General features: G+C 41.6%; 3 protein-coding genes across 7 annotated transcripts in view; 1 reads left to right on the forward strand and 2 right to left on the reverse strand.

The window, feature by feature from the left end:
• LOC100187187 (cytosolic endo-beta-N-acetylglucosaminidase-like) overlaps positions 1 to 1,120 on the reverse strand; it is a 6,198-nt gene extending 5,078 nt beyond the window's left edge. The window contains exons 1-2 of one of the 2 annotated variants that reach the window (XM_002125879.5): positions 961 to 1,120; positions 741 to 813 (exon numbers count right to left, since the gene is read on the reverse strand). The gene's annotated coding sequence lies outside the window, so the exon portion shown is untranslated. The remainder of the gene's footprint in view (positions 1 to 740; positions 814 to 960) is intronic. The other variant, XM_026838600.1, reaches the window with a different exon arrangement.
• A 3,634-nt stretch (positions 1,121 to 4,754) lies between these two features.
• LOC100184792 (multiple epidermal growth factor-like domains protein 6) lies at positions 4,755 to 21,460 on the forward strand. Of its 3 annotated transcripts, XM_026838599.1 has the most exons (35): positions 9,091 to 9,374; positions 10,141 to 10,263; positions 11,190 to 11,312; positions 11,625 to 11,753; positions 12,280 to 12,402; positions 12,556 to 12,678; positions 12,934 to 13,071; positions 13,392 to 13,514; positions 13,681 to 13,803; positions 14,072 to 14,174; positions 14,542 to 14,669; positions 14,861 to 14,989; positions 15,297 to 15,422; positions 15,575 to 15,709; positions 15,898 to 16,032; positions 16,219 to 16,349; positions 16,460 to 16,588; positions 16,643 to 16,768; positions 16,846 to 16,974; positions 17,080 to 17,208; positions 17,284 to 17,412; positions 17,477 to 17,605; positions 17,845 to 17,973; positions 18,052 to 18,180; positions 18,237 to 18,377; positions 18,475 to 18,591; positions 18,670 to 18,798; positions 18,862 to 18,990; positions 19,069 to 19,209; positions 19,295 to 19,423; positions 19,491 to 19,619; positions 19,819 to 19,947; positions 20,021 to 20,149; positions 20,223 to 20,351; positions 20,540 to 21,460. In XM_026838599.1, the coding sequence occupies exons 20-35, from the start codon at positions 17,124 to 17,126 to the stop codon at positions 20,698 to 20,700; spliced, it is 2,064 nt and encodes a 687-aa protein (XP_026694400.1). In that variant the 5' UTR covers positions 9,091 to 9,374; positions 10,141 to 10,263; positions 11,190 to 11,312; positions 11,625 to 11,753; positions 12,280 to 12,402; positions 12,556 to 12,678; positions 12,934 to 13,071; positions 13,392 to 13,514; positions 13,681 to 13,803; positions 14,072 to 14,174; positions 14,542 to 14,669; positions 14,861 to 14,989; positions 15,297 to 15,422; positions 15,575 to 15,709; positions 15,898 to 16,032; positions 16,219 to 16,349; positions 16,460 to 16,588; positions 16,643 to 16,768; positions 16,846 to 16,974; positions 17,080 to 17,123; the 3' UTR covers positions 20,701 to 21,460. The 3 variants fall into 3 exon arrangements, with proteins under 3 accessions (XP_026694398.1, XP_026694399.1, XP_026694400.1); XM_026838597.1 differs by lacking the exons at positions 9,091 to 9,374; positions 17,845 to 17,973; positions 18,052 to 18,180; ... (9 more) ...; positions 20,223 to 20,351; positions 20,540 to 21,460 and adding exons at positions 4,755 to 5,141; positions 5,391 to 5,528; positions 5,657 to 5,766; positions 9,836 to 9,940 and having other exon boundaries at positions 17,477 to 17,523; XM_026838598.1 differs by lacking the exons at positions 17,845 to 17,973; positions 18,052 to 18,180; positions 18,237 to 18,377; ... (8 more) ...; positions 20,223 to 20,351; positions 20,540 to 21,460 and having other exon boundaries at positions 8,196 to 9,374; positions 17,477 to 17,523.
• Positions 21,461 to 22,105: 645 nt separating this feature from the next.
• Positions 22,106 to 25,096, reverse strand: part of LOC100184036 (cellular nucleic acid-binding protein) — a 4,548-nt gene continuing 1,557 nt past the window's right edge. Inside the window, exons 3-5 of one of the 2 annotated variants that reach the window (XM_002131185.4) lie at positions 23,985 to 24,110; positions 23,285 to 23,510; positions 22,106 to 23,059 (exon numbers count right to left, since the gene is read on the reverse strand). In XM_002131185.4, the coding sequence (XP_002131221.1) occupies positions 22,891 to 23,059; positions 23,285 to 23,510; positions 23,985 to 24,110 (521 nt within the window). In that variant the 3' untranslated portion in view covers positions 22,106 to 22,890. Of the gene's footprint in view, positions 23,060 to 23,284; positions 23,511 to 23,951; positions 24,111 to 25,096 lie in introns of both variants that reach the window. The other variant, XM_009863126.3, reaches the window with a different exon arrangement.

Genomic DNA, 25,096 nt, shown 5'->3' on the forward strand with positions numbered 1-25,096 from the left:
TTAGAACTGTTATCAATGTAACCATGCACAACAGTGAGCATGAAATTATTCATCATATATCACCTGCACTGTAAATTTTAACTGCCAGACTGCTAAATATAGCTGTTCCTGACAAAATTGTTGGCATGCTCATTAATTGGTATACAAGCAATTAGGGATGCACATTACAGAATTTCGAATCAACAAATCCTCTTGTATTCGAATCTAATAACTATATTTTTGTGTTTGTGGGACTTACGAGAGTAAACGTTTCGCAACGTTTTTTCATAGCCTGCTATACGTTTCGTGAGGCAAAAACTACCAATAGTACAATTTTTGATCATTTTACAGCTCATGATCCAACAAGGCTACTATGAAAGAGTCAATAAACTGACTTAAGTGGGTAAAATTATTTTTTCTTATAAACATAAAAGATTCGAAATTCTAGATTCAAAATTCTAGATTTGAAATAAAGTTCTCTAAGATGTCCTAGAATACCTAATTATTCTGTAATGTGCATCCCTACAAGCAATGAAGCAAAGTATATCGCGAGCATTAATTTATTCTCATGTATTTTGCTTGGGATTTTATCCAATTGTAAATTCATTGACTTGCAAAAACAAATTATGCCCAATGCCCATACTAACAAAAATAATATTAGTGCATATGTGTGTGTAGCTGCTATATTCTGCAGAATTATATTTACCATGTAAAACAAGCTTTTATTGTAAATAATAAATATTATTATAAAAATATTATACCTTTGTGGATAGTAAGTGAAACCTATTTCATTCAAAATATGATCGGGAAGAATTGCCCAAGAAAGGTATAAACCTGAAGAAAAAAACGTGCACACTACAGTATATATCTAATCTGTATACAATATTCTTATTGATTAAACATGAATTATCATACGTAGCAAAATTGTGCCAGTGCTATAAGTTTTGGCGAATAAATACTTAAGTTTTGATTTCAACTTACTCAATACGAGAAAGCTGGCCAAGTAGAGAACAAAACCTTGTAACGCTCTTTCGGGGCTTGGAGCAGGGCTATGCTGTGGCATTTGACGCAAAACTTATTTAATTTGTTTTAAAGCAGTTGTTTTAAATGACCATGTACCAGAAACCTGAAATCATATATAGTATACTTACTACAGGTCAATATAACGTAGAGTCATTTACGTTTTCAACAAAGTCAAATTTTCTGCTGCAGGTAATTCCCCTAGTTTACAACTTAAAACGGTTAAAAAATAACATTTCGGTAACTATTTGGGGACCCTTTTAATAAGTAGCAGTCCACAACGGACCCAAAAGTCACTGTAATAACAACTCGGCGGTTAGTTAAATACAATCAAGAATTAAAATAAAGCTTCACAACGCGAAATATAATTGTTCTTGGCAGTAAAGATAGCCAAAATTAAAATTGTATCTAGGTTTCTGGTCATCGCCTGCTTTAATCTATTTGTATCTAGATTCCATCGCTTGCTTTATTATTTCTGCTTTCTATTATCAATTCAGCATTGCAATTTACGTAGTGACAGTGGTGCATTATAGCGGAAATTGCAAAACCGTGACGCTTTGGTGCCATTTCTGGCTGTACATGATCTTTTAAGTCGTAAACAACATTACGCTGTTGACGAGTTAGTGCAAATATGCCTGATTATATCTATCTATTGTGACTACAAACACAGTTAAAAACATTCATTGAAAAGACATATTTATATGTATATTAGGATGGGACACATTTAGCACATAATATCCAAATATCCTGATCATGTTTTAAACAAATACCAACGGTCGATGTGAGTAGTAAGAATACAGTTTTATAACTCTTTGAGTGTTATTTGTTTATTATCAAATGGGGCGCGATAATAGAATGAGTAGATGTCCAATCTTCCCCCACCCTACTATACTCTGATTTTATTTTAATGCCTTTTAACATGATTCACAATAAATGGCGGTTTGATGCATTTTAAACATGCTGTTCGTCAAGTTTTAATGTCCAAGCTTGGATATCAGGCGAGCGTCACGTTGATATATTTGTCTGCAACTGATTCAATCAAAACAGAATCGTTAACGAAGTGGTACATAACAAACATAATTAAACATATTTGCTGTAAATGAAAACCATCACCAACAAGTACTTTCGACAAGCATAAACCAGTGTTATACGACTCGAGGCGTGAGAAGAACAAATAACTTGATCTGTGCAGGAGCGGTTTCGACCTTGGAGGAGATAAAAGCTAACACAAGCGCGTCTTTTATTGTCGCAGTTTGCTTAAATTAGAATGTCGCAAATATGCCGTATTTCTCTGCTCAAATATTGTGGGAGCGTGATTCTGCTCCAATTCACAATTTATAGCTGTGTAGGCTATTCGTAGTACGGTTACGACAGAATTTATAAGACATACAAGTTTTAACATATACAATCCAGTAGATGTCGCTTTTGAGTTTTAATACCATAAAATCTGGGGAACCAGGTGATTGTCTGTTTAAATTGTTGGTCTGAATTAATACAGTCAGGTCATTAGCTTATTAACAGGAGAGTCAGGTATTACAGTTCATAGGAAATGTAAAGAAACTCGAAAATGTCATGACAGCAGCTCGTCTTGTGTTCATGCGGTAATACGTGTTGCGATTACCGGGATTAAACGGTTCGAGCAAGTTGATCGGTTGGGAAGATATACATTACGTCAGCCTCAAATGTCGATGCGGCGAGCAAAATCCGCTTAAGGAAACCTCAACCAACATTTCACGTAGACTCGGTGACGACATTAGGAACGAACCCCGAGGTCTCAATCCAAGCAAACGTTGCCTTTTATGCCGAAAGCCAACCCACAAGCACGAGTTACGAAACAATATACTCTGACGTTGTTTGAAAACAGTTTTCTGGTAGCTTTCGAGCAATAACGCAGGCCGTGACGTATTCAAAGGGACCACATTCCTTCAACCAATCAGACCCTTAAGTAGTCAGGTGACGAGGTAACACACACTTCTCCTTATTTCTCAAACATTTTACTTCGTATAGCCGCGTTTTTCTATCCTCTCTACTTTAGTTGCGATCAACAGACGTAAAGACGAAAGTAAATAGACGATTTTTGAAGACGGTTTCGCGAAAAGGGATTTATAACCGAACCTGCAGGCTGCTAAGCGCATAGCAAAATGAGTTTGCAGCTCGTAAGGAATGTTGTACGTTGTACTTCCATACAGTTGAATTAGTACTTATTGAGGTGTGCGATATTTGTAAGAATATGTCTGTACAGTATTGCGTTAAGTGAATATTCTCACAGAGTTATAAGTAGCGGAGTCGTCAAGTTACCGGTTCACGCGCGATAAATTTAGAATTACTCACACCTTTTTATACGCTGTAATCCTACAGGACTAAGCCGGTAAATACTTCGCAGCTTCTTATTTCTACCAAGCCACAGCTTCGTTCGTTTGTACTCGTTTTGCTTGAGAAAGTGACCAAACGGTGTCAGAACAACGATCATCAGAAGTACAGGTCAATCCACCCGCGCTGTACTAGAAGGTGTGGAATGTCAATAAAGCTTCAGCGGTTAATGATTAGTTCGCACGGAACGTGACAAGGCAAGCTCGTTAATAGATTTAGAAAACAAGATTTGGTGTCAGCAAACGGAAACACAAATGCACTTGAAGGCAAAACAAATCTCGGTGTGTTTGCGCTAACATATTTCTGGTTAAGGTCGGTTCCTCTAGACGGCTAGAGTAATCAAAGGTCGTTGAATTCAGAAGGGTAATTGTTTTATTAAATTCACCGCGACCGGTAATTGATTGAGAGATTACATCCGCATGGTGTCTAGCTTTATACTCTCTTTGTCTTTAATCCCTCTAGAGGTACAAGTACTTAATCATCAGAATTTGAGAGAAAGGACCCTGTCACGATTGAATTTTAACCGAATACATTTTTTGATTTAAAATCAGCTTCAAAGCTGCCTCTGTATTTCGAAAAAAACGATACCGACGCAGAGACCAGGGCACTTTTACAATCTTTACTTATCAGAAATTTGGAACGTGCCTTAAAAGTAGGCCAGATTGGGTCGAAGTGTCAACTTTTTGTCATCCAGTTGTTGCTTTGCGAGTTGTTCTGTCGCATCATGCGTGGGTTTGCTAGACAAGACAAACAAGGCGCCAGAAAACTGTCGATCGTGTTCAAATATACACTGTGGATGTGATTAGATTTGAAATTCCGACCCGCACAGGTAGCACTTGTTATTAATTTGCGTTGAAGCTAATCTATTGTGGCGAAGTAACCATTGTTCGTCGTAGGATTTTTCGAATGGTAAATAGTTTTATTTTTGAAAGGTGGACCGGTTGTTCAATTCGCTATTTGTATTATGACGTATTTGCTCAATGGGAGCACACTGTCTCGACATTGTTATAGTAGTGTGTGACGTAATTGCCAAAAATGGCCGAAATAGTTGCTTGGTAACCCTCCAAATAATGATTCGCTTTAACTTTTATCAACGACTGCAACAGTTAAGTAGTAAACAGGGACAGTGTTGGTAGTGGTACATGAACGTTTGATAAGTGTACGCAAACTAACTTAGTTTTTAATATCAGAGCCCGCGGCTACGGGATAGTCACAGTAAGCCCATTGTTAGTTATGCGGTTGCGGGAAAGGCAAGCGCAAACAAAATCTCTAACAATACCTCCTATTCTGGTGGACAGCATCCAGCTAAATCACGCCGGCTGCTTATTCCGATAAGCCTTGTGATTTTATCGTTTCTTTTGATTTTTACCAGGTCACTACAATAGTCTAGAAAGGGTTGTAACATTACGCTTGTAGAGTTCGCATAGATGCTTAGGCTTTTTGAAACCAACGACCTCACTGTACGAAACTGGTGAGCGAATCGTCACAACAAGCAACTACACGCATCAGCGGCCGCAGAAGAGCTCAAGAAACAACAGCTTTACCAGCAAGATCAGCAAGGCGTAACTGAATTCAAGATAATCCTATTTGTTAACAAAACACCCCAGGAAGAACAAACAAATTATCAACCGAGACAGAGATATCGGGAATTATTAACTCTCGGAGACCATGATAAAAAATCGGAGGAACTCTCGGCTTTTGGCCGCAACCTCACTTGTATTTATTTTCTTTTGTCTTGATGACACAGCCGCGACCAATCTACAAATGGGCATGTGAGTACAAATTTTTATATTAGGCATGTAGGTAAAGGTCGATAATCACAACAGGCACAATGTGAGCACTCTATCAATTCCCGATGTCATTAAACTACCCTGGGGTGCAATTACGGCGCTATTCTAGGATAAAATTCCACAAAAATGACCAATTTTGCCAGCGAAAGGCTACGAAATTTAGGGCACACGAGAAATTTTCCAATTAGCTAAGTAAGCTGTTTTGCAAGGCTGATCAAAAGGTGTTCACAGGCCCAACGTCTGCGAATCGGAGTCGGTTAAAGTCGTGCGTTCGGTGCAGCCATGCGTAAAGGCATTCACACGGCTCGTCAAAGTGTGGAAACAGAGCTGCGGCGACTACAGAAGATGGTGTGTCGGGTATGAACGAAGGTAGGTCTCTCTAAATCGTACGGACCTTGATTTTGATGCTTGTAACTCGATTATGTTCGACCATGTTCGACAACCTTCCGTGTTTATATTCAAAACACGGAATTGCAACTTACAAGTTTGATCTACAGGACAGCGTACTACACAACATACAGAACTTCATATCAAACAAAAAAGTCGACGTCGGCCAAATGTTGTCCTGGATGGACGCAGATGAACAACGAGGCGGGCTGTTCATATCGTGAGTTATTAAATATGAGATTAACGTTGTGAGCCTCTTATGACGTTATAACATCCCTATTCTCCCTTGCGTATTCAAGTCGAACGCGTGCCGTCCGTTTCGGAAGCAATGAAAAAATTACGTCACGTTTAAAAGCGTTATTGGGCCGACAAATCCATTGGATTGAATCTAAATTTCGACCACTTTGGCAAGCTAGTCGTTTCCCAAATCACGATAACTGCTCGGTAATTGAATTGGGCGGCACGAGACACCAAGAGCGTCAAGGGCGGTGACATAATGTCAGCCTAAAATGTTATGACCCTCTGTTTTTAAACTGTTACCGAATATGCAGGGAGTGTGTGGATGTTTTGACGGTAATCGAAACTCAAACCTTGATGAATGTTGGATAATCGAAGAAAACGGCCGAGCCATTTGGCAGCCGAAATTCCGATCATGGTTTGAGTATATATATGTTTATGCCGTTGTATCTCCGCCATCCGTTCCGACCTGTGGCCCAGGAAACCTTTGTCCCTCTCGCTCCACTTTGAAAGCAAGAAATTCCAGTGTTTGCTACTTGTTTGTGCTTTCGAGTTCGCCTCTGCGGTGAAAGGTTATCATTCAAACGGCGGAAAAGTACTTGAGTTCGTTCGTGGTGGTTTCGGTCGTCGAGCGATCGTCTGATACATACCTTCGGCTCGCAAACCAATCTCTCATTTCCTTGATGGGATTTTTTCAATTCGCTGCTGTAACAATACGCATATGACTTAGGTCTAAACATTCGCCTTTCGCGTTCACTGAAGCGGCGATTTCAATTTTATTCAGTCCACGGTAGGTTTGTCGTCGACGCGCAAGGCAGTCGGTTTCCGGGTTCTTCGGAAGCACCCCCACTTCACTTTTACCTGAGTAATTCGCGCCCGGGCAACGTGATTCGCTACGCGTTGCATGCTGATTGCACGTAGCTCGTTGGTGGATGAATGTACCGCAGAACGACTCGTTTTATTCGAGTTTAGTTTCTGAACGAGCAAAACAATCGAATCCTTTATTTTCCAAAACATGAATTTCGATGATTAACTGATCCGAAGTGAGTCACTCACTCCCACACCGCTGATTACTCACCAAAAACCGCCGGCGAAAGACAACAAAAGCACTTTCTGTGTGAGACTTCGCCTTGCACGTTTCCCATGTTATGCTTGGTAGTCGGATTATTACACGAATCAAAGCGAGATAAATTGCATTTAATTTCAACCAGACTAAGCTGTGTTAATATAATAAGGTGTGGCCCTACCCTGCTTAGACACGTAGTGTAAAGTCGGGATTGTCGGACCAAAATGGAACGGTCATTATTGTTTCCATTGTGGAGTCATGTTTGTTGTAATGTCATTGCGGCAAGCAGGTTAGAACCGGCTCGAGTGAATGGGACCATTGTGTGAACTTGCGCACACAGTGCCTACATGACGTGAATAACAGTTGGCTCCGCCCGTCTACGTCACAAAACCCGCATTATGATGCAGGCGCCATATGACGTAGGGCAATATGACGTAAAAGTTAGTATCCGTCAGTGAGCACCTCACCGCTGACCTTTCGGAAACCGCACGGCGCTAAATATTTGTCGGTGCTTAACTTCGATTCTTGTAATTGTTTTCCCCTGTGTCCCACGTGGTGTGATCACGTGGTTTGTGGTCGGAACACTTGAAGACTTGGGTACTCGCTTAGGTGGCGCCATGGTGCTACGGGCTGTCACTGTAGGAAAAGTAGGTCAGGAGATGTCATTTTGTGACGGAACGAAATAGATGTCAATCTTCATAGCCCACCCAGTCGCAGAACGTTGTAGGTACAAAAGTCATCGTTTCTGACCATGAGATAACTCGGTCGTTCTTCTTCGCATAGTGGCGCCGACTGATCAGGATTTTTTGTAAACGAATTGTGAAATATTAGATGAAACCTGGCATGCGTCAACAGAACGGGGTCGTATCTTATCAATCGATTTCAATTATAGAAATGGGTGAATAAAGCGACCCAAAGGATATCTATACAACTCGAGTCGTTTTCGTCTGAACGGTTTCATTCGGGGCCTCACGATTCAGACCCTCGACGGTTTCCTGTCTGCAGTTCGTCCCTTACATTCTTACAGGCGCGCCTCTATTCAGGCTGTACTTACTGGAAGCCAGACTATTGGTTCACGCCCTCGTATAGCAAGTTAGATAATGACCGACGTCGCTTCTTCGGGCTTGTTCAGGCCCGCGCAGGATTCTAAACAAAACCCGTATCAACATGTACATGCCAAGCCCTTAATTTTCGACAACTCATGCGCCGTCATGCGACAAGCTAAATTTATCGCTGTTCAAAAATGTGCTGTACAAGACACGTTAACGCGTCGTGTGACCTACTCGGACAATTGCTTTAGCTGGGATAATCCTGTAGGCGCGGCTGTTATCTGTATGAGATGTCAACTCACCAACAAACGAACGTGAGTTTCCGATGGTTCGTCACCATAACGCGACAGCGTGGGTCAGCAAGAACTTTGCAGACGCCGTTGTCCTGGCAATTGCATGCGATGGTTGGCAAGCGCTGTATGACTTATATCCCGGCGCCCTATCGCTCACAATGCACACTAGAGAATTGTGCACACAAAACTTCCGTAATCTGGCACAGTGGTGTGCTGTCCTCATGAGAATCAAACAACAGCCTTTTCTTTGTTCTTCGGTAGCGCGGTTTGCTTTTGCTCCCTATTTTTATCAGTAAGTTATCGAGAGTAGAGTGTGGTGCAAATGCTGATTGGGCGACATTGGTAGTATATAAGTCTGTCGGTTCTCCAGCGCGTCTGCATGTTATAGTTGTACGACTATCGTGGAGCGCAGAAAAATTCATTAGGTGACCCAAAATAACAGTAAGCGCAATCGATCAGGAAGAATAATATTAAGTTGTCGGTCACTTATGGCGGAGGTCCTACTTGTTTGCACAGACGTTTGAATAGTAATTGAACGCAGCGAGGAATAAAAAGATTCGATGGTGTTTGTAAGGGGAGCTCTTTAGCTCATGTCTTTGTCTGTTCCCCTCTTCGCGGCATTCGTTCCAAACGTTTTCCGCTTACAAAGAAAGGCTTCGTTGGATCGCCAATTGCGGGGCCGCGCACCGTGTGTTTTATATCAATTTAAGACGCTCGCAAAGTACAACAAATCCTCCGTACCGACTAAACTATTGTCCGCCTAAACACATTTTGCCCCGGGTCCTATATAAGCGGTTGTGCTTATTCAACGTTCGCATTTGCAGCGTCAGGAATCTTCGAGGTATCGTCAGGGCTTAGAACGAAGGCCGAATCTAAATTTGCTGCATTGCAGATATATAGCTTTGTTGTCGTTTAGTCAAGCTGTTATAGTGTTGGAAAACTTGAGCAAATATGCGTTGTGTTTGGCTGATATTGCTTGTGCTGGTTGCGTTGTCTATCAACGAAAGCTCAGCGCAGCATCGTTCTCCGTACGGAAATTTGCACCCTCTTAACTTTGGCGAGGTACACTGCGGACCCGATGTTTCACGTTATTATAAAGACGGCGCAGAAATTATCAACCTCGATAAGGAAGTCCGAAACGAAATATCCCAAGGATTGAGAAGGTCAAAGAGATGGGCAACAGGTCGAGTTCGCGGATCTAAATTTATTTTTAAAGCTGAAGTGATTTTCTTGGTATTTGAGTTCACCTCGACAAAAGTTTGAAAGAATTACATTTAACAAAAAAAATAAAAACTGTTATAAAAATATCGTGAGTGAACCAATAATATGAGAAATCCACTTTAAGCTTCCATCACCCTTGTCTGTATGAATTTAAACTCTTCAGACGTTGAAGAGGCAGGTTGTGAAATCTCAAGTGTTTAATCAAACAATGGTTTCAAATTCCATACAAACTTTGGCAGAATAGACTGACATGTTCGATTTAAATGTGGCACGATTTCAAATTTGCTTGAGAATTTTAAACCTGGTTGTTTCGGTTTGACAACCGTAGAAAGACAAGGGTGGTGCACCGAAATTTGTCGGTCGTCGAATTAACTTGATATTCGTGCCCGGTATTATCCCGTATGTCTCGTTCACGCGTTTCAGCTCACTGCTCTTATGGGGTGTGCTTCAACGGAGGTCGGTGCCAAGACTCGGCAACTCAGATGTGTCAATGCACGGGCGGATTTACTGGTGCGCGCTGTGAGAACGGTAAGTCCATCCCGCTGTCAGTCACGTGAGTATTGCCGCCAAGATCTGAATTCAACGACCATTGTGGTTTCGAGTTCTCCCGAGCCCTTAAACGCGTCAATTATCGGATAATGGAAATGTGTGACGTTTTATTGCCCGTGGTCCCGTCGGGCATCCGATGTGGGAGACCATGCTGAGTGTCGGTTGTTGTTTTTGGACAGATTTGAACGAATGCGCCACCAACAACGGCGGATGTAACCAGATGTGCTGCAATTCCTTTGGCGGTTTCTTCTGCAAGTGCAGGGAAGGATTTCATCTTCAAAGCGACCAACGAACTTGCGTGGGTGGGTACCTATATACAATTGCCGCATATCGCGTCTACAATTTCGACATATCTCCTTACTTGTGGTATGTATGCGGGACTAGAATACGTGATAAAAACACTCGGTGAACCTGGTTAAACATTTTCGTGGTTTACTATTATGTATTACCATAAGCTACACTTCGTGTCGGAAACGGTTAAATATGAGAAATTAAATTTAATAGTCACGATAAAACGGTTAGACCGTTTGATTTAAAGGAGTGTTGTGTTCTCATCGTAATTGTTAGAATAACGAATCGTCCTCTGTCGTGTCAATCGTTTCCTCTTTGCCAGATGTGCACTATACTAATTAGAGCAAAGAACGAAAGCGTTTATCTCGGGAACGGGTAATCGCTCTTAGACCAAGTGTCGGGTGGCTTACGACCGTGAGAAAGAAAGTGAATGCCTCGTCGCCAACTCTTTGTAAGCTGAGAGGTGTCAGCGACGCGAAATAAACCTCACACGATCGCATCCCACATAGTGCCCCCCACTTAAAGCAGATTAGGAAGGTTCTTGCTCCGTGGCTCGATTTCTATACTTGTCTGTCACGCTCCACTCGACGAATAAGCGAAATTTATCAGACTGACAGCAGTCACGGCAATTCTGATTTTAAATTAAAGTCGTGGTTTTAATTTGCGCTCGCGTTATTGAAAAACAAGCTGCTGAAGCCTCTTTTCTCCCGTGCCCGTACCTACGTAAACCAGTTCTCTTGTTTCACATGAACTCATCACTCGTTGTGCCGCAACAGATACTTCGTGTGCGTATTTCAAACCGCTAGTAGTGTCCATTTCTCCGTTCAAAACCATCAAAATTTCTTTTGCGGACGAGCGGGGACAATTAATCAAACGCCCGCCGCAGCGTGACGTATTTGTTCGCAAACGACGTAATACTTTGTTTATCACCGAGCAGACGACGATGAATGTTCCGAGCATAATGGAGGTTGTGCCCATGTCTGTGTCAACACCGAGGGCGGTCATTACTGTGAGTGCAATGAAGGCTACAGGCTACACATCGATGACAAAACCTGCGTTCGTAAGTTAACTAGGCCAAGCACACAAGCTTTAATCGTTTTTTCTCGTTCACTGTCGTGTACGGAGCTGCTGTTTTCCTGGGATTGGTTTGCTTTGCGTCCAATAAAATTTTCTAGATTTAATATCATTGATGGTTGAAAGGCAAACAAGCACGGGGGTGCATTTCTCCCAAGGGGGTTAGTCGGTCCAACAACAGTTTTATAACTATGCCAATGACCGGTAGTTTGAACGCAATAAACATGGTGGAGTAAGACCATCTCGAACGAGGGTTTCTGTTTTGCTGCGGTCGTTAATTTGTTTTCACTATTTACAGCTACTAACATGTGTGAGATCCGCAATGGTGGCTGTGAGCAGATATGTGAAGCTCAGGGCACAAGTGGACGTTATTCCTGCAGATGTCAACGTGGTTACGTCATTAACTCCAATGGGAGAACCTGCGATGGTGAGTTTAATGTTCTGGTTTTGTAAAATTAGCAGAAGGGTCGGCATTCGAGTTATGGAAGAATTTTGAACCATCGGGGATTTGAGTTGTGGCCGAAATGTGAAACTTGTCTTTATTATTAGATTTCTATGCGCTTGTACTCTCTTACGTCACCGCTTCCTCTTGAAAAGTTTGTGACGTCACAGCACCAATGGTGAATTCTAACTGACCTCTGTGACCGCTTATAACATTATAACCACATTTCCGCCGCTAAACTGCAGTCAATAAGATCATCAAGCACAATATTTTATGACATTTCCGTAGTTCGTATTTGCTAATCACGTTTTAAAAGGTCGACCCAGCAACAGAGTTCAAACTATTAATTGAACGATCTAAATGTAACTTTTGACTCCAGATTTGAACTGGTTTAACTTTTCAGGCTTTTAACAAAACCTATTATACTTTATACAATAGAAAGCTGGGAAATGTGACTTTGTACATGCTGATACAGAATCCGTTAAGGTAACGCGATAACTTTGATTTATAGTTGCTGACCCGTGCGAAACCAACAATGGCGGCTGCAATCAAAACTGCGTTGCTGTGGGATTCGAGGCGCAGTGCACTTGCTTTGAAGGATACGAACTTGATGCGGACAACAGAACTTGCATCGGTAAGTCCCCGTTGTTACATACCAATTGCTTGTTCGCATTCAGTTTGGTTTTGGGTGTATTGAAAAGCATTGTAAACAGGAAACCGTCTAGAGTTTATCTTTTTCTTTCCGATTCATCACGCGTATTACAACAGTATACGTCATACGTTTCAGATGTGAACGAATGCCTCACGAACTTGGGTGGCTGCTCCCACAACTGCGTCAACACGATCGGATCTTATACATGCATTTGCAACCCTGGTTACGAATTGGGAAGGGACAGCCAAACGTGTTACAGTGAGTACACGACATTATTCGAACGTTTATTTTAAAATGCCCGAATGTCAAATGCTACACTAAAGCGAGTTTGGAACAGAGAAGTTTTGTTTTTACATGGGCGTTTCAGGGCTTGGCTGTCCAATTTCAAGTACCTAAAAAAACCTAGGCATTCCGTTTCCAAGAGAATTATGTTAATAGACATGGTATGTCAGCCAAAACTTGTGGGTTTAGAGAGAGATTGATTCCAAATTTAAACTTGGGCATTGTCCACAGGAATTGAAATGGAAGTTATCAAATCTTGCTCGACAATGAACGGCGGGTGCATGCACACTTGTAATGAAGACTTGGGCGTCATAACGTGTTCGTGCAGCAGTGGTTTCCAGCTTGAGGCGGACAGCAAAAGTTGTACAGGTAGATTGCGCCCGTAATTGAGGTTAAGCCAACAGTGGAAGTTACACTTTCCATGTTCGGTTGTGGACGGTGTCGTAATTCATACCACGGAGTCGGTTGGTGATACATCCGATTTTAGGAACTGTCGTTAAATGATTTTTAATGGTGTTTGCCACAATACGAGTGTCCGTTAATTAAACAAAGGTCTTAAATAAACGTTTACGATGTTTGGACATAAATATAATTTTTAAGAAACGATAATATGGTTGCAACATAAAAATTCGATTTCAAGTTAGTTTTAACGTAAAGTCCATTACGATTACGGAATGTTGTTTTAATAGATGTCGACGAATGCTCCGATGGCACGAAATGTTGCGATCAAGGCTGTTCCAACACACCGGGAGGATACGAGTGCAGCTGCAGATCAGGATTTACCATGTTATCAGATGGTTGTGGCTGCCAAGGTAAGGCCTGCAGTGTTTATTTGTTTACCGAAAGCAACCGAGTACTCGGTAATTATCGCCCGCTATGTGGATGAACCTCTTAGCCTGTGGCGGCGCAAACTGTAGCAGAACTCGGAAATGATCTATTGCTCGCCAATGGCTGGGATTAAAAGATTTCCTTTGGCAGACATCAATGAATGCTTGGACCTGAACGGCGGATGCGACCAGCAGTGCGTAAATAGTGTCGGTTCGTACGAGTGCGCATGCGATGGTGGGTTTGTGCTCAGCGCTGATGGAAAACTCTGCGAACGTGAGTGTTGTGACTCAAATTTACACCCGCCTGCTGGAGTTCAACCTTTTCTATTGTGTTTGAGATAAGTGAGGTCCTACGTACAGGCAGGGCACAATAAGAAGCCTGGAATTATGGTTTGAATCGATCCAACACTCAATCATGTAGTCTGAATCTTACCGTAAAAAACACCATTGTATAAAAATCAGCGATAAAGTTAATCGCCCTTCACTCTAGTATATAGGCCACGCAGACAAAGATCTTATTTACCATCAAAGTAAATTTGCAGCTCTGCCTCCCGTCATTGTCTTCCGCCCTCAGCCACAACCCGTCCACTCGCTAACCTTGAACGGAGGAGAACCAGATCTTGCAGCTTTTGCTTTGGTAACCAGGTAAGGTCAAATGAAGTCGGGTTAAGGCGCGCCTACTTTGCTTGGCTCACCAACCCGCCTTTTCTCGTGCGGTTGCTTTGCCACACGCCGATGATCTTAGATTACTCATCGACCTGCCTTCTTTAGAACTGTGTAATCCTGTGGCAAAAGTAATCCACTAATGCTTTTCTCGTGGAGTATAGAGAATGTTTCGGTACTTCATCATTTTGATTAAATTTGCCTCCAGCTAAACATAGCTTCGTAGAAAGTATGCTACTGTCTTTTACGTTGCCTTTAGGTTTACCCAATTTTCTGAGAAAAGATCAAAACAATATCGCTGAAAAGTTTGATTTTTAATTAACCATCCGTCCATCCCTTTCCCACCCAGATGCGAGCCTGGAAGATTTGGTGCGGATTGTAGATTCACTTGCTCGGATTGCCCACAAGGAAACTGTAACGATGATTTGGATGGTTGTGATTGCAGCGCTGGACATCACGGCATTGTTTGTAACGAAAGTGCGTACATAATTTCTAATCATTTTACCAAACTAAATATTATCTTCAAATGGTCTCGATTGGTATAAGCTTGTAAAAAGCTTAAAAATTAAAATTTGAATAGTGCCAAATTTGCCAAGGTGGCTGGCTGACACCACCGTATTAGGAGCCGTAAAACTCCATTCCGTGCCTAATCCGGGGTTTATTTTTAGCTTGTGCCGAAGGAAGGTATGGGCCGAACTGCCGAGAGCAATGCAATTGCCTGAACGAGGGGAAATGCGACCCTGAAACTGGAGAATGTAGATGCATGCCCGGTGTCACCGGAACTCGTTGCGAGAATGGTAGGAAGAAATGATCTTGGCAATGCACTTGGCATTTCAGACGTAATATTGCTGTTTTCGCCACGCGATGATTTATAACACCTTAAGCTGTCAAATGCTTTGTCCGTATTTGGGCTGCGGTTACATTAATGCTGTTATGTAATATACCCTAATGGAGTGGGTAATGACTGTGCGTACATCGACCAAAGTAAACGAGTGCGATTCGATGAATCAAGTTGACGCATTCCTATAACCCCCGCCATGTTTGACAATAGGTTCGGATGTCAGACTCTGTAAAAGCCAAATTTAATCCGCACCCAATATGCAGGTTGTCCTCGAGGTAAATTTGGTTCAAACTGCGAGAAATTTTGCAACTGTCGGGGTGCGCGATGCCACAAGACGTTCGGAATTTGCTTTTGTGAGCCAGGGCGATACGGTCGACGTTGTCACAAAGGTTGGTGAGATAAAAATATTTGTAAAATATGATAGAAGGAGTTCCCCAATGTATACCGCACAATGAAGATTTGATGCGGAATTTGGCGACTCGAATAAGGATAGCGTGATAAACTTGGTTGGAGACCGCCACTAATAAGCTTTGTTGAATAGCATGCCCACCTTGGTCGTTTGGTATGATCTGTAAGAACGAATGCAGATGCAACAAGAGACATTCATTCGGTTGCGACAAAGCGGACGGTACTTGCCACTGTAAACCAGGATATACTGGAAGAACATGTACCTCTGGTAAGTTATAAATGCTTTTGTGTCCCATGTAAATAAAATAAGTAAGTACAGTAATCTCTCTAGTTTAAATGGTCTAGACTAAAGGTTGATTCTAACGGGAATATGCTCATTTTAAACTTTGAGTACAATTTCCTTTGTGTTGTTAATACAATTTCCTTTGTGTTTTCAATACTAACTATATTGCTTAGCGTGTGCCGAGGGAACATTCGGAGCGGATTGTGCCGAGAGATGTCGATGCGAGGATGGTGTCGGATGCGACCACGTTACCGGTGCATGCCAGAGAGATTGCCCGCCAGGTTTCCGAGGCCAGAACTGCACGCAAGGTAGACAGTACAACATTAAAGCTTGTGACTCACGCGTGGTATGCGCTTACACAAACACGTCTGTCGCACCAGCCGATTGTAAAGAGATTTCTTTTATTTGATTCTGAGAAAGAGATCTGGCGATTTTTTTATGAACTCGTAGCGTTAAATTCCTGCGGATAGTTTAACTCTGAACTTAAATTACAGAATGCAGTGCTGGCACATGGGGCGTTGGTTGTTTGGAGATTTGCTCTTGTGCGGCTGGAAGTCAATGCGACAGAATAACTGGAAGATGCATCTGTGGTCCAGGAAAAACTGGAATTACTTGTGAAAAAACGGTAAGCAGCTGTGTTAAGCAGTAACGTCATGAACCAAATGACGTCATGTTAATGAAAAGACCACTTTAAACACGCCACGTACTTAAGTTGTTTCTGTATTGTTTCTATAGAATGTCCGGGCAATACTTGGGGATTGGGTTGCTCTCACACATGCACATGTTTGAATAATGGAGTCTGCAACAAAGAGACTGGAGATTGCGAGTGTGCGCCTGGTTTTGTTGGAGTTCTCTGCGCAGACCGTAAGTGTACTTAGTGGAAGCGATTAGAACTTCAACTGAATGAACTATGCTTAGGTTGCCGCATTGGAAGATACGGAAGGCAGTGCAGAAACAGGTGCAACTGTGGAAACGGCATATGTGATCCAATTGACGGAACTTGTCGTTGCAACCCTGGATATGCTGGACGAAACTGTCAGAAAAGTAAGTGAACAGACCCATCGTTTTTTGTATGATTTATTGTGCTTGATAATTCATACTTGTTGTGGTATTTTTATTAGCTTGCGGACTTGGATTCTGGGGCCAGAATTGCGCTGTACGATGCGATTGTGAAAACGGCGAACCTTGTGACCCAGTAACTGGCACATGCAACTGTGCTTCTGGGTGGTTAGGAAGACGATGCGACCAACGTAAGTGTTCTATTAAAAAACTACGCTGATGTGGTGGGATTTTGTTCCAAGCCTAGATCTAGAAGGCGAACTGCGGTTTTTGTAAATCTCTTTGCTAAACTCCAGGTTGTCCCGAGGGATTCTATGGACCACAATGCCAACAGGAATGCATGTGTGTCAATGGCGCCACTTGTGACCATGTTAGTGGGGCATGTACTTGTACCTCGGGGTGGAGAAACACTTTCTGCGACAGAGGTGATAATATAATTGTATTTTGTTTTGTACTTGAGTATAAGGTTGACCGCCATTAACCACTGCCTTGCGTCACAGCTTGTCCTGATGGCTATTATGGCCTGGACTGCGGGAATACATGCGCGTGCTGGAACGGTGCTCGGTGTAATCATATTACAGGAGATTGCTCATGCCCTGCTGGCTGGGTTGGGGATAGCTGCAGCGAAAGTAAGTTAGCTTGTATACTGTCGGGTTAAGAACACCTTTTAAATGTAATGTGTTGGTACTTTAGGATGCGGCGAAAACAGATGGGGCGAAAATTGTACGAACGTCTGCAACTGCGCGAACGGTGCGAGCTGTGATCACGTGACCGGTAGATGTATCTGCGGCCTTGGGTTCACCGGTGCTAGATGTGACCGATGTAAGCTATATATGATGTACAAATATATAGTAGGGTTGTAGTAAACAAAGAACATTCAAAGAATTATAAAACCATATCCTCCCGATTCCCACAGACCCTTGTTAATTGTTAAAAAACGATTAGGATATTTAGATATTATGTGCTAAAAGTGTCCCGTCTTCCCCCACCCTACTATATAAAGAGATGGTTTAGAAACAGGTGTATTCTGGTAATACTAACCGTTGGTTGTTTTCACACAGCATGTCCCGAAGGCTATTTCGGGGCCAACTGCCAACGAATGTGTACTTGTAGAAATTCAAGAGGTTGTGATCCAGTTACTGGGAGATGTAACTGCGAACCTGGTTGGATTGGAATTGCATGCGAACAAGGTAAAAGATATCTTAACAAACAATTGATATGGTTAAACATTTTGTGATTATGTGTTATTTTAAAATATAATATTTTAGAATGCGGTGTTGGAACTTTCGGAGATGGGTGCAGCGCTTCGTGCAATTGCCACAACAATGGTATGTGTGACTTTGCCACAGGTGTATGTAGATGCACACCCGGTTGGCAAGGACCCAGTTGTCTTGAAGGTATGTTACTTGGCTTACAAATATTGTCAGAAATTTGACAGTGATTGATGTGACAGGTTGTCCGGACGGCTTTTTCGGCGATAAATGCAAAGAGAAATGTAGTTGTGAGAATGGTGTCGGGTGTGATCACATTACAGGAAGATGCCTTTGCAACGCTGGCTGGAGAGGATCGACTTGCTCCAGGCCTTGTTTAGCAGGTATGTCAATTTTAACTATTCGATATAATGCTGTCAATTGTGGTTAAATAAGTATGATGTATTGATCATATGTGCCTTAACCTATAAAACAAAACAGGACAATTCGGGGAACGATGTGAAAGCAAATGTACTTGTGCGGCCGGATTGCCTTGTCATCACGTGACTGGTGCATGCTCCTGCCCTACAGGTTTAACAGGCTCCAGTTGCCAGAACGGTGAGAAATTTGCACGTTTTCATCTTAACACTCAAGCAATGGATTTTCTGGTTTTATATCACGATCTTTTGTTTACAGTTTGCCCACCCGGCCGCTTTGGCGATAACTGTGCGGAAACTTGCTCTTGTGGACGGAACTCTCAATGTGATCCACGCACCGGAGTGTGCTCATGTGCCCCTGGCTACACTGGTGAAGATTGCAACACACGTATGTTGACGCAATGCGAATGTTAATATTTGATCGTTATGAGACCTAATGGTTTACATTTAGGCTGCCAGGATGGTTTCTACGGAAGCAACTGTCGGTCAATTTGTCTATGTAGAAACGGCGGGACTTGTGAACCAATCAGTGGCAGGTGCACATGTCAACCTGGATACACTGGATCTACTTGTAACGATGGTAAGCGGGTTCGGTTTTGACATTTCTAGCAGCTGCCTAATTGTTTGCGATAACGACCTTTTCCATTAACCTATCCAGAATGCCCTGTCGGATTTTACGGATCTGGCTGCAGCAGAGCTTGCGACTGTGGTTCAGGCGCGGTCTGCGATAAGGTCACAGGGTCTTGTCCAACGGCCCCGACCTGCGACGCCGGTAAAATGGGAAATAATTGTCAATCAGGTAACGGTCAATTGGAATCTGCTGCCTGGCTAATCTAACCACAATTTGTCACCTTATCCAAAGCTAAACATATCTCTATTTTCAGTATGCGAACCCGGCACATGGGGTGTAAACTGCGCTAATCAGTGCACCTGCTCGAACAACGGTGTTTGTAATGCTGTAACAGGAAATTGCTTGTGTGGCCTTGGATGGACAGGCGCCATGTGCGATACAGGTAAGTCAGTTATTTATTTTACGTTTGGCATCACGTATTTATTCTCAAATTCATTTTCTTCTTTCAGAATGCGTGTCAGGCACATGGGGTCCAGACTGCAGCATGGAATGCTCGTGTAATCTAAACGAAACATGCGATAGATTTAACGGATGGTGTCATTGCTCGCCCGGCTACTTTGGTGTGGAATGTCAGCTAAGTACGTTGAGATTGTTTATTTGGTCTGACACGATACATATCTTTGATATAACTTATAGTTAGGTGGGAGAAGATGGGACAAAAGTGTATTTTTGGTGGTTTGATGCCTTGCGTGCAGTAAACGTCACACCTGACGAAGCATTGCGATTTATCAAATGCTGTTTCTTTAGGAAGTAACGCTTTGTTTACTTGATCGACAGGTTGCCCGAAAGGATTCTATGGGGCCGGATGCCGAAGTCAGTGCGATTGTCAGAACTCGGTGAACTGTGACCCAGTGACTGGTCGTTGTCACTGCTCGACCGGGTGGCACGGTGCCCAGTGTGAAAACTGTGAGTTTGTTTCTTTGCATGTACACGACAATTCCGCCAATTTTTCATATTTAATCGTTCTTTTTTTTACCAGCTTGCCCAACCGGGAAATACGGAGCAAACTGCCTCATGTCGTGCGATTGCGGGTCTTCCAACAAATGCGACTCCATTTCTGGTGAATGTAAATGTCCAGCTGGATACACCGGTCCAAAGTGTCAAAACGGTAAGTCGAATACAGACGAACCTCGACATTAAAATGCATGTTAATAACAAAAAAATATTCTCTGTATGAACAGTGTGCAGCAGCGGACGTTATGGACCTGGCTGCAGTTTGAACTGTAACTGCGAACATGGAGGTGTCTGTGATCCAATGAACGGATCATGTACTTGTACCCTCGGTTGGACTGGTGCGAAGTGTCAACAAAGTACGTTGCATTACATAACATTAATTAAACATAAATAATCTCAATGAGCTGGGAATACGTGCTTGTTTTTTGTTCATATAGCAAAAAATGCTCCAGTAAATGAAATGCTCAAACAGCTATATCGTAAGAACTTTATTTGATTCTGCCATTTATTGGAACAAAGCTGATTACCTTTTTCTTTTTTGTAGAAGGTATGTTTGCTCGTGTTCGTACTTCAAGCCGCACCCACCACCGTGCAAGAGTATCCAACCGTCGCTCTCGACTCTCTGCTCTCCGTCGTCTCCGTGAGCGCACCCTATCCACCTTCAGTCAAATTAAACGTCGCCGTCAGTTGTTCACTCGCACCTAATTAACTTAATCAACATCCCGCCGCATTTTCAAGACATTCGAACTTCATCCATTACCATAAAGCGTCCGTTCAACACGTCAGCAATCCGAAACTTTCTTGAGGTGTGAAAGGGCCGTATATTTGTCGACTTTTCGCGGCCAGCCTGTGCCTTCTTTTTCATGTTTTTTTTTTATATATAGTCAACAGTTTCACGAATTGTGACAGTCACACTCGTTCAATCGCTGTCACGTTATATATTCTTTTTTTGTTCTACAGTGCTAGTAATACGTAAATTTGTAGCGTTTTTCTTCTCAGTGCGTGTCCACCGTGGTTCTGCGGGCCGCATGTTGTTCCAAGTTCCCTTTAGTGCTTTTGATTGCCAAAATATTCGAACCATTCAATCGTTTGTAAAGAATTTCTGGGCTTCTGGCAGTTGGCAAACCTATTTCTATCTTGCGTGCTCTCCCATTTTTAACTTGCCGTGTTTCCGTCGTATACTTTGTTTTACCTACCGTATACGAGCCATCTGCGCAAGTTTAAAAGTATTTAGAAAATTAAACATTAACATAATTTCCTTCCAATTCTAATCAGATATTTTAACGTTTAACGTTTTTGCTATCTCAGAGAAATGTTCCCTGTGTGTGACGTCACATTTGGGGTTCGTTTATTTTATATACCCGACGCGCCTGCTCCGTCGACCTGCTGTTCAGAAATGTACTGTAAGATAAGTGTTCCGTTTCGCAACAATAAAATTGCAAATAAACGTAATTCAGCATGTTAACAAATTGTGCTTTGAAATGCAAAAGACCGACTGGAAACGTCAAAACATTCCTGTTAGCATCATCGACATTCGAACCGATAATATGTGCAGACTGGAGATGTACTATACATACAACTATAGTTTCCTTTGTTCGCCTGATGTAATAGTTAGGCAACGTGGCTCTATAATATTTAAAATATAAAAAACTATATCATTGAATATGTGCTCCAAGCCGTTAACAGCTACTGTGTCACAACTAAAGTGGTGTTTAAAGATAAAGAATTAAGCTTGGCTTTTAAATTTTGGTAGTACTTTCGTAAATTTCCAAATTTCTGTAAGACGAAAAGATATATATATAGTAGGGTGGGGGAAGATGGGACACCTTTAGTACATAATATCCTGATCGTGTTTTAAACAATTAACAACGGTCTATGGGAGTCGTGAGGATATAGTTTCATAATTCTTTAAATATTTCTTGTTTACTACTAAAGTGGACGATAAAATGGATTTAAAAGGTGTCCCATCTTCCCCCAACCTACTATATCCTTCTAGTGGTGTTTGTGTGAAGTCCCATACAGAGAATTCCACTGCTTCCAGCAAATTGTTGCAAACATTTCTACAGGGCAATTTCTATATTACCCCAGCTGTGTTATTGGAATGTTCAAATCTTTGTCACAAGTTGGTTTATTGTATCCAAACACTTTTAACCGAGATGGGTGCGAAAGTTTTAACAAATAGTAAACATGTTAAGAAAAAGATACAAATCGTGAACTGTAAACAACAGGTTTGGTATGGAATCAAATAAGTACATGCCCTTTTTGGTACAAGTTTTGGAAATTTTTTATCATGCAATGCAAGGACATTATCATTTGCTCTATTTCGGCGGCGTTTAGAAAGCACACAGCAACTAACCCCATTTCTTAGTTGCCTGAACCAGCATTTTTATACAAATGAGGGATTTAGGGTTTAACAAATAGTTGAAAATTAATGTGGAAGTAAAACGCATGGAACCCGCACATAATTATAAAACATTCAAACCTAGATTATTTAAAACATCATTTCAGGTCAACTAAAAGTAGTCTGGGAGTAGAAACAGTTGCTTTTTTCAACTTCACATATTTTAATTTAATTTGTACAATTTTGGGTAAAAGGGGTCGTCATTTAATTTGTATAGACTAAAAATGATTGAAGAATTTAAAATTAACCGAAGTAAACAATAAGATTGTCCAGCAAAACAGATCCACGTTCACCAAAAACAACTTGGACGACTCTTTATATCCAATCCACCGAACCATAGAGGTTTTGCTGCATCTTTGATTCCCATGACAGCTACAATGATGACATTAGTCCACACTCACAAACGCGTAGTTGTCAGGCTCACTTAAAAGTATCTACTTCTCAAAAATTACGTTAATTTTAGGGATGTCCGGAGTTGCAGGTGCGAGTGACACCTAAGCATCATTCAGCTCCTTCTCTTCCTCATTTCCATCATCCTCGTTGCTTAGTTCTCCAGGACGTGGCTCGTCACAGTCACGAGCCTTGTGACCAGGTCTTCGACAGTTGTAACATTCTTCATTGCCGTTCGGGCAATCACGTGCAATATGGCCTTCACCGTGGCAACTACAAAACAACTTTTACTAAAACAATATTACTTAGTTAACTAATCTATGCTAACATCAGTTATAAAAAAAACAAACAGTTTTTAATTTAAACACTGAATTTGATTGTTAGATTGTTTTGACACCACGTTTTGTTGACAGTTTTATTTCTACCCAAATATTAAAATAAAAAATGATGTTATTATCTAAATTTCTATTAACATTATTTTTGTAGCAATACTATTACCGATAGCAAGTAGCCTCTGGGCAATTTGCCTGGATATGTCCGACATTTTGACAAAGGTAGCATTGCTTTGTTCCTGCCTCTCTACGGTTTAAGCGTGCATCACCATTTCTGTCTGCATCTTCGGGACACTTGCGTGCAAGATGACCCGCTTTACCGCATTTGTAGCACGCATTGTCCTCTGGACAGTCACGTGCAAGATGGCCTTCTTTGTAGCAATTGTAGCATGCTAGATACAATACATTAATGTAATAACGTCTAAATCCAATATGTTTACATTACAATTTAATAAGCAAGTTATTCCTATTTTATAAATTTTTTTGTCGAATTTACACACCATATTCCCCATTATGTTTAATTATCACAAGTTTGAACTTATAGATAAAAAATTTGAAATTGTGTAGTAATGTAATGCCATAGTCGCGATAAATTCGCTCCGATAGGTATATTTGTACCGAGCGCTAGGGCGCATGCGACAGGCGTTACTGCTTGTACCGTTCTACTAACTTTAAATTAAAAACTAGTTTCAACATGTAAATGCCGTGTCTGGAATGTTCAATATATTTGTTTCGATAATTCAATCTACTGTGCAGTCTTGGTGCAGTACATTTGCGCCCGGTACTAATATATCAATCGCTACGAACATCTCACGACACCAATACTGACGTACTGTTAATATTCGTTGCCCCTGTTCTTGACCTACCATTCTCAGCAGACAAGCAGTCACGGGCCATGTGGCCAGGTTGACCACAGCGAAAGCAGTAATCGTTGTTGCGACGACCCATTGGCCTTCTGTCTTCATTTCTTTGTATTCCATCAGCTGCGTCATCTAGACAGGTTAATGGTAACATATTAGTCAACATAAGCATATTGGAATATAAGATCAGCAACAGCTGACCATAATGGAGAAGTGCATCCTGAAGTAACATTAAACAATAAATATAAACTAGTTCACTTGAATAGTAGAAAGACATATTCTAATAATTTGAATGACATACCAACAAAAAAACAAATTTTAAATAGGGATAGAGTTGCCAAAATAAGATCTAAAGTTGTCAAAAAATATTCCCAAGAAAAAATACCAGCTCATTTTTTTCGCTCTTTTTCCAAACTAATTTTCTAACTGGAACTTCTGATTTTTTTATCTTAAAACGTTCCTTATGTCTTAATCAATTACCAGGTCAAACAATCCCTATTATGATGCCATATTTAATAGGCAAACTTCATGTATTTTAAACGCAACTATTAGAAAGGCAGTCTAAGTTTTTGTTACGAATACCCGCCGAAAAAAAACGAATGCGCTCCACGTATACAATAACGTATATGACATCATAATCAACAAGAAGGCGCGCTCCGCATTCCGCATACCCCAGATATTTAGAAAATTGGCCGCGCCTGCATAGGCGTAAAGTTTTACTAAACGTTAGGGTTGCAAAAATCAGAAAAAAAGGAAGTCTTCGCGCCGCTAGGCGCGAAAAAAAAAAACGGTTTGCAACCCTTTGTTTTCGGTTTGCAACCCTTTAAATATGTGCTTTGTAAAAGCTCATACAAACGTAAACGTATTCAGAATTACGTAGGGATGAGACAAATTAAAATTACGCGCGTTCGGCGAGTCCGTGTAATGAGAAACGGTCGAATCCGATTGCCTGGCGAGTGACGTCACAGTAGCTATGTCGCATGCGCCTTTCGTCAAGCCCGCACGAGTGTGTGGTTATCTTACAAACGAAGACCCGTCCGTCGGAAATAGTAGGTTCCAGAACAAAATATCGCGGAAATAAACTGCCTAAAACGTTCCAACACTGCTTTATATTTATA

The sequence above is a fragment of the Ciona intestinalis genome, unplaced genomic scaffold (genome assembly GCF_000224145.3).
Source record: "Ciona intestinalis unplaced genomic scaffold, KH HT000098.2, whole genome shotgun sequence".
NCBI lineage: Eukaryota > Metazoa > Chordata > Ascidiacea > Phlebobranchia > Cionidae > Ciona > Ciona intestinalis.

Coding starts and splice junctions, on each gene's coding strand:
- LOC100184792 (XM_026838597.1), top strand. CDS start 5,038: ATGATAAAAAATCGGAGGAACTCTCGGCTTTTGGCCGCAACCTCACTT. Junction 11,313..11,624: donor CGATGACAAAACCTGCGTTC/GTAAGTTAACTA, acceptor CACTATTTACAG/CTACTAACATGTGTGAGATC. Junction 13,804..14,071: donor TGATGGAAAACTCTGCGAAC/GTGAGTGTTGTG, acceptor GTAAATTTGCAG/CTCTGCCTCCCGTCATTGTC.